The sequence below is a fragment of the Cydia splendana genome, chromosome 22 (assembly GCF_910591565.1).
Source record: "Cydia splendana chromosome 22, ilCydSple1.2, whole genome shotgun sequence".
Taxonomy (NCBI): domain Eukaryota; kingdom Metazoa; phylum Arthropoda; class Insecta; order Lepidoptera; family Tortricidae; genus Cydia; species Cydia splendana.
In genome coordinates, this window is record NC_085981.1 from 7,292,427 (window position 1) to 7,301,418 (window position 8,992).

An 8,992-nucleotide genomic window follows, 5' to 3' on the forward strand; every position below is an offset into this window, starting at 1 on the left:
TGACTTTGATGAAATTAATGTTCTGCAACGCAACGTTGTTGTAAAATGTTTTATAGTGAAAAAGTGGCCCAATCTAAGACAAACTAACACGGAAGAATGAATGAGCGCGCCGCGCTCTAACTAAGCACATTAAGAAGTATTTCTGCAATGTTCTGCCGCCAGAGTGCAGCACTAGCACAAACCGTAAACCATAGAGTAACTTATAATTATATACTATGCCGTAAACACTTTTTTAAAGTTTTCACAGATTATTTGTTACTTGTAAAGATAACACTGGTGCATCAAGGCGGTTTGTTTACTATTTTCGCTAGTGGCGTCCCCTACGCAGAATTGCACATTTATTGTTATTTTGAAACTTTATCACATACTAGGTACATATAATATTGTAATGATACAAAAAGTGTCGTGGGTAGGTACTTATATTATTACTTTTTTTAGGTTGAAAATCTAAAGCAAGCTTTAACGGACGTAGAGGAGAAGGTGCAATATCAAAGCGAAGAGAGGATACGGGACATTCATGAAGCGCTCGATCTCTGTCAAACTAAGGTAAGCTCTATTGCATGGTATTAACATGTTTTATCCAAGAAAACTTAGGTAAATCTTATACTTCTACCAATAAGAACATTCTTTTAAGTGTATAGGTAAGGTATTCAGCAAGTTGGCACCATGTCAATCTCTGCTTACTTGTATGATGTAAAAATTCAAATGGAGTTTTGAATTCTTTTAGAAAATTATAAATAAAAGAAAGTTCCAAAACAAATTCAAAACGCAAAAAAATGTCCTGGGTCTTACGAGGTAGGGTATTCCAGCTCGCTTTTTAGTTAAATATTCAAACGGGCCTAGTTATTATATTGTGTTCTGGCTTTCCATCATAGAAGGATCCTCATGTTTCAAGTGCAATAATAGTACATTATTGTTGAGGCTCGGAAGTAGCTACTTGCAGGCTGAGGATTCGTTTTAAACGGACGACCTTGGGAGTCCGTTTAGTTGAATCCGAAGCCAGCAAGTAGCCTTCCAGCCGAGTCATATATAGTGCTTTTCTCAAAAATGGTGCGATAAATATAAATATCATAGAAATATTTTACAGAAACAACGTTCTTACGTATATATTTTCACAGAAAAAAGTAGAAACAATTAAAAAAATTAGCTTTTCCGCCTTTTTATTTTTTTAATAAAACAATAGAAGTGTATTTTACTGCCGAAAATACGCCAACCTATTTGAGACAGCTAAATAGTCGCGGTACTAATCATCTGTTTGGCTGTTGAATGGGCATGTGCCTTCATTTGATATGGCCATTTCAACTTTTAAAAAGTTTGGAACTCGACAAATAATGGAATTTGTATGCAACATTGCAGTCCCAAAATCGAAACTGCAATGTTTTTAACTTTTTAATTTTTGACTGACCATAAACTACGCGCTTCGCGACCTATTTTTTAGACGGCAAAGTCGACTTTGCCGTCCATTTTTGAGAAAAGACCTTTTTATCTGGAATTCCAACAGAAATTTTGATAGAATGGTCCGTATTGCACATAAAGCATAATGAGTTAGGAGGATCCTTCTCTATGGAAAGCTACATTATCTCAAAAAGTATCTCAGATTATCAGTGATTCTATAGTTCGTGTTTTTTAGCATTAGAAAAAAGGTAAACAATCTTGATGTGTCTTTTAATTGAAAAACACGTTTTAAAAATAAGTCACGGCAAATATGTAACAATTATGAATCTAATACGATCATTTATATTCTTCTGCTTTCATAAGTTATAGTTGCTGATTTTTAAAAAGCGTTTTTCAATTATAAGACATGTCAAGATCGCTTACCTTCTTTCTAATGCTAACAAAAACGAACTATAAACCGTTGCATTTTTTTTTAGATTATTAAACTAGAGCAATGGATGGCTGGCGGCGTGGCGGGCGGCGGCGGCGCGGGCGGCGAGGCGGGCGTGGCCGCGCTGCCGCCGCGCCTGCTGCTCGTCAAGCTGCTCAACGTGGCGCTCACGCTGCTGCAGCTGGCCCTGCTGCTCATGGCCACCATCGCCGGCGTGGCCATGCCCTTCCTGCGCACCAGGTATGTGTAACTAGAGCAATGGATGGCGGGCGTGGCCGCGCTGCCGCCGCGCCTGCTGCTCGTCAAGCTGCTCAACGTGGCGCTCACGCTGCTGCAGCTGGCCCTGCTGCTCATGGCCACCATCGCCGGCGTGGCCATGCCCTTCCTGCGCACCAGGTATGTGTAACTAGAGCAATGGATGGCGGGCGTGGCCGCGCTGCCGCCGCGCCTGCTGCTCGTCAAGCTGCTCAACGTGGCGCTCACGCTGCTGCAGCTGGCCCTGCTGCTCATGGCCACCATCGCCGGCGTGGCCATGCCCTTCCTGCGCACCAGGTATGTGTAACTAGAGCAATGGATGGCGGGCGTGGCCGCGCTGCCGCCGCGCCTGCTGCTCGTCAAGCTGCTCAACGTGGCGCTCACGCTGCTGCAGCTGGCCCTGCTGCTCATGGCCACCATCGCCGGCGTGGCCATGCCCTTCCTGCGCACCAGGTATGTGTAACTAGAGCAATGGATGGCGGGCGTGGCCGCGCTGCCGCCGCGCCTGCTGCTCGTCAAGCTGCTCAACGTGGCGCTCACGCTGCTGCAGCTGGCCCTGCTGCTCATGGCCACCATCGCCGGCGTGGCCATGCCCTTCCTGCGCACCAGGTATGTGTAACTAGAGCAATGGATGGCGGGCGTGGCCGCGCTGCCGCCGCGCCTGCTGCTCGTCAAGCTGCTCAACGTGGCGCTCACGCTGCTGCAGCTGGCCCTGCTGCTCATGGCCACCATCGCCGGCGTGGCCATGCCCTTCCTGCGCACCAGGTATGTGTAACTAGAGCAATGGATGGCGGGCGTGGCCGCGCTGCCGCCGCGCCTGCTGCTCGTCAAGCTGCTCAACGTGGCGCTCACGCTGCTGCAGCTGGCCCTGCTGCTCATGGCCACCATCGCCGGCGTGGCCATGCCCTTCCTGCGCACCAGGTATGTGTAACTAGAGCAATGGATGGCGGGCGTGGCCGCGCTGCCGCCGCGCCTGCTGCTCGTCAAGCTGCTCAACGTGGCGCTCACGCTGCTGCAGCTGGCCCTGCTGCTCATGGCCACCATCGCCGGCGTGGCCATGCCCTTCCTGCGCACCAGGTATGTGTAACTAGAGCAATGGATGGCGGGCGTGGCCGCGCTGCCGCCGCGCCTGCTGCTCGTCAAGCTGCTCAACGTGGCGCTCACGCTGCTGCAGCTGGCCCTGCTGCTCATGGCCACCATCGCCGGCGTGGCCATGCCCTTCCTGCGCACCAGGTATGTGTAACTAGAGCAATGGATGGCGGGCGTGGCCGCGCTGCCGCCGCGCCTGCTGCTCGTCAAGCTGCTCAACGTGGCGCTCACGCTGCTGCAGCTGGCCCTGCTGCTCATGGCCACCATCGCCGGCGTGGCCATGCCCTTCCTGCGCACCAGGTATGTGTAACTAGAGCAATGGATGGCGGGCGTGGCCGCGCTGCCGCCGCGCCTGCTGCTCGTCAAGCTGCTCAACGTGGCGCTCACGCTGCTGCAGCTGGCCCTGCTGCTCATGGCCACCATCGCCGGCGTGGCCATGCCCTTCCTGCGCACCAGGTATGTGTAATAATCTAACAAAAAATAACAGACTTCATAAAATAGACTAAAATGACGTCATATGGATTTTATCAGCGGTTCATAACTTCACCAAATGTTTAATTCAGAACAAATGCATGAGTTGCTATAAAAAATCGTAATTAACCCTTTACCAGGCTAAGGGATATATATTTCCCACATACGGCACTTCAAACATGTATTTTATTTTTGATGAGTAAAGACTTACATTCGATTGTCATTTTTGAACTGTCAGCCTGGTAAAGAGTTAACTTTGTATGCGTATAATATTTATAAAGCTCCCTCGATTTCTCCTGGATTTCAGCGTCAGATCCTGACGTAATGATTACGGATGTAGAAAAATAGCTATATACAAACTACAAGTTCATTCATAATTAATTAATTAATTACTCATAAAATTAATATACGTTATCTATTTATTCTTGCCCGCGCAATATTGTGTAATATCGACATAGAGTTAATCAATCTAACTCTGCAGCGAATTTGATAGCACAGCGTGAAATTGTTATTTTAAACATCATAATTTCATAGACATTTGACATTTATGATAACACTTTCACGCTCTGTGCTATCAAATCCGCTGCAGAGGTAGCTTGGTCGAACTCTATAATCATTTTAACATACATTCAACCATGTGACAACTTTGTATTATAATTCCAGAGTACGAGTTCTAACAACAAGCTTAGCCGTAATGGTGGGTGTGATGGTCCTAAAACAATGGCCGGAGGTGACGCAACTCTCCGAGCACCTGGTCCGGCGGCTCAAAGAGTACCTACTCGACAAGCACCATGACAGGTAATGGGTACTTCCAACCGAGATCGCCGTACGGGGTTGTGGTATGGGGTAACGGGACTTGAAACTTCTGGACTGTTTTAACATCTTCAGGAGCTGTAGCAACAAGATAATAAAGAGTTGTTGATTGTATTAGAGAGGTAACGTTTAAGAAAAGAAGTTTGATATTCGAGCCAGATGGCGCTTTACTGCGCCATATGTCTTGTGGTCTTTGGTCAAACGGCAACTTTGGATAACCAGAGTTACCGCATAATGTATGTAGCCGTACAGCGCCATCTACACCACTTAATAAGATTTTACGCATCTTACAAAATCAATGGGTCATTGCTAAAAGATATCTTGAAACAATTTCTTTATGAACCATACTTCTAAGAGTGTTTTATTTACCTTCAGTTGCGAAAGTTTTGAATTAAACTAGGAAGAAACAGAAAGAAGTTTAAAGCTTCGTTTCGTACTGGGTTCTATAAAGATATAGAGATGATAGTGTTATAAATATTATTAGTTTTTTTACGTGTCAGCTTTATATACTATTATTTTTATAGTTTGTCTGATATGATCATAATTATTTTATATACTTTTCACATCCAAGACGCTTTGTATGTACAATAATGTATATGTATGTATAATAGTTGTAGGCTGTAGCAGACATAAATCATATCAACAAAGTATAGTATTTATAAATTCAATATAGGCATATATGTATAGTAAATCCATGTAAAATATTCGTTGGACGTAATTGCAATAATCATTTCAAATTTATGTTATTTTATTTTCGTTTTGTTTAATTTTCTTTTTTTTTTCACTACAGGTATGAATGCAATGCGTTATGTGGTTAACTAAACACAATTCGGCGTTAGGGGTCATCCATTAATTACGTCACACGTTTAGGGGGAGGGAGGGGGTCAAGAAAATGTGACATATTGTGACATGGGGGAGGGGGGAGACACAAACTTTGTGACGTCACTTTAACTTCATCAGTAACCGATTTTTTTTTTTACATTATTTTATTCGCTGTACATTTAAATAACAAGTTTTTAAAACGATAATCGTTTTTATTCTTTTAATTTTCTTTCTTAAGCAGTTTTGGGTTATAAAATTACTAATACAGTGGAACCTGGATAATTGCAATCTCAAGGGACCGGCCATTTTTTGTCAATTATCCAGGTTTTTCATTTAAGCAGGTCGTGTCAATTAACGAGGTTCAAAAAATCGTTGTGTCAATTATAGAGGTTCTCATTAACAGATGTTCTGACAAATTTCTTTTATGGAGGTGCAAATAACCATTGAAAGTAGATTTACACGCTTCCGTTCGGTCTTCTTCTTCTGTTTGATTTGCTTTGTTTGCTTTGCTTCTGACTTGTACTTTTACACTACATTAATTATTACTGCTCAAAGTTTATTTTCCTATTAATCATTTGGGTTTAATAAATTCCCTTGAATTGTAGAAGAAAGTTTTATTAGAATGTAAAAAGCATACTTTGTTTTTGATTTAATCAAAACTATTTCACCTACTACAGGCTGTGATAGATACCCAATAAATAAATTGAATTCTGGATGAAGATATAAATAAAATGATCATTGCTATTAAAATATTGTTTCTGCTGTCTACAAATACATATTTCAATTACAGAGGTAATAAGTAAGACTCGTTTCAATAATAGAGGTAAAAAGAAGAGCAAAAATAACGGATTTTTTTAGCACAGTGTCAATTATAGAGGTCTTAGTTGCGATGTGGTCAATTACAGAGGCAAAATTACGAAAAGCACTAAAATCTAAATTGCAATTATAGAGGTTCTAAAATTTCAATTATAGAGGCCTTTTGGTCTCAAGGGACCGGGACCGGACTTTTGGTTGCAATTATTGAGGTTTTCCATTTATCCAGGTGCCAATTAACCAGGTTTCACTGTATTTATATCGTCAAAAATATTTTGATAAAATATTAATAATACTTAGGTACTTACTTAATTCGATTTGGCGATTTCGTAGAAAAAATGTGACGTCACACTAGGGGGGAGGGGTTTGCCAAATGTGACCAAATGTGACAAGGGGGGGGGAGGGGTCAAAAAACCTAGAAATTCGTGTGACGTAATTAATGGATGACCCCTTATTGGTGAATTAGGTAAAATATTGCAATTCAGTCCTGTTTCTTTTGTCATTGTGTCGGCAAAATATATGTAACATGGACGAAATTGTGTTGACATACTTATGATAAGTTAAATATATTCCGGTTGTTGTTAGTGAAAAGTGAAATGTGACGATTATTTCTGACATTGAATCATCAGCAGGCGTATTATGGATGGTTTTATCCACGTGATAAAATAACTGTCACTTTTTAACATCGCGGGATAGAAAGTGATGGACACCGTTTTATCACGCTGTCACGTAGACAAGAACGACCATCATATTATCCGTACTGATTAACTCAATTTGACTATTCATTAGCGACAACTGTTTGTATATGAAATAAATGACATGTGAAATTAAACATTTGATATTTGTATCAATGATAAAAATATTTTTGACAATACTTCGACAGATTTCTCAGACTGTTGTACTTATTGTAAAATAGAATACAAGCGGTTAATTAGAATGTATGTTTTTTGTATTATTTTTTACTGATACCAACTTGTATTTTATTATATAGTCAAACGTGTATAATTTTTGTAGTGGCGTGGTGTTAAGCAAATAAATATAAACTTTATTTCGCACAGAACAAAGTTGCTATTGTATTTATACGACATAGAATACAGCAAAGAAGTTTTTCTATTATTAAGCAAATTTTATATTCGTTCATTTTTGCAATGTAGTAGTAAAGTAGCTAGCTTATCATTGTCCTAATTTTATTGTTTAAATGTTGATCCCACGCTACTAAAGATGTTTTAGTGTCATGAATGCTCAAATATACATAATGTTTAGTCAAAATATACAGAGGCATTAACGCATGATACTAAAATTACTTACCTAAAGTTTTGGAACGTTTTGTCAACGCGAGAATATGTCAAACGCCGTGTTATATCAAAAGCGACCTTGTGCCAACTCACAATAGGTTGTAATTTCACTTTTAACTGAAAAACAGGCGTCTAGACATTTTTCGTCATATAGTAGACTAAGGCAGTCAAGTGAGCTGCGTCACTTGACTGGTATATAACAGTGATATTCATAGCTGTATTTTACTTTAGTTGCGATTTAGTATTAAACAATGTTTTGTATACGGGCTGGGCCCGACGTAGGTCAGTGGTTTGCTCGCTACCAGCGTGTCTAAGTGTGGTATTCCACTGTGCTCTTGGTCCAATGTGCATTGCGTCTCACTCTTTTACTAAGCAAAATCTAACACGCAAATACACATTGGAGAAAGAAATTGGATAGGTGGAATACCACCCTAATCAAGGCTAGAATTTTAGACAAATTCTCGAATTCATGCGACATACTTATCACAATCCTCTCTTCATTATCGTAGGTGACGGACATTTTATTTACCATTCGTTTTTCCGGAAGCTTGGCTGTAGTATTTTCTATCAAATTATTTATCCGCCACGTCGGGTTTCCGGGCAAACGGATGTAGCACATTGTAAATACTTTTTTTACGGGAAAGGTAAGTTTGCCATCACATTAGCTTTTAAAATATTTTGAATATTTTTTTTACGGAATGCTTTAGCCGGTAGACGGCGCGTTACTGCTCATGTACTGTACTACGATTTGTAATATACGCCTCAGCAATCATTGCTATCTCCATGTTAAAGGCAGATGTCAAAAACATTTGAGAAACACTTCGACTGAACTGAGCGCATACTTTAAATCGTAGTACTGTAATCTTTGTATTTTTTTAGCAACTGTGGATGTTGTAGTCAATTTTTAATATTAAAATGCAGAATAAAATAACATATGTATATTTAGCGAAATATCCTCTAGCGCGGAGTGCGACCGCTCGCCCGTGATAGTATTTTAGTGAATGCGGTTATTTCTCTCATTAATATGATCATTCAAGTGTCTTATTCAATGGTTAGCAATAATATATTAGGGTAAACTGTAAAGTCACTTGGCACGGTTAGCGGCACATCAAAGATCTGTTCAATGATATCTAAAACAGTAAGATATCTGAAGAGATCACTTGTGTTCGTAATGTACATCAAGGAAGGACTTGTAGAAAATGTCCAGTATTTTAGAATAGTCCTGCGAGCGTCCGCACTCTGCGTTAGGCTCGGTGAACTATCTAGGAAAATCTTTTTATTAATAAACTAAACAATACGATATTGATATTTTTAAAGCGAATACATTCCAAAATTTCTAACGGAATAGCTAGTATGAACATAGCCAATACTTTATAACTAGATTTTTAGTCTAAACCGAGTTGAGCAGCGTTGTTGCGATGTACAAACTATTGAGGTTTTGAAGCCGTTGATCGTTAAGTTGTCGATGTAATTATGTACATATTATTTACGTTTTGTTCTGAATAAGTTTATTTTTGTGACGTTTATTGGCTCCTCGCATGTTGTTGACGAATGTAAATGTTGTGCATACGAACGAAATGGCAAATAAATTATTATAATGTACAGCCAA

At 40.7% G+C, this 8,992-nt stretch overlaps 1 protein-coding gene across 1 annotated transcript in view; it reads left to right on the forward strand.

Annotated features, from left to right (window-relative positions):
• Positions 1-8,992, forward strand: part of LOC134801522 (transmembrane and coiled-coil domains protein 2) — a 97,486-nt gene extending 88,494 nt beyond the window's left edge. Inside the window, exons 16-20 of the mRNA XM_063774134.1 lie at positions 439-546; positions 1,872-2,065; positions 4,304-4,438; positions 5,244-5,288; positions 6,540-8,992. Of these exons, the coding sequence (XP_063630204.1) occupies positions 439-546; positions 1,872-2,065; positions 4,304-4,438; positions 5,244-5,271 (465 nt within the window). The 3' untranslated portion in view covers positions 5,272-5,288; positions 6,540-8,992. The remainder of the gene's footprint in view (positions 1-438; positions 547-1,871; positions 2,066-4,303; positions 4,439-5,243; positions 5,289-6,539) is intronic.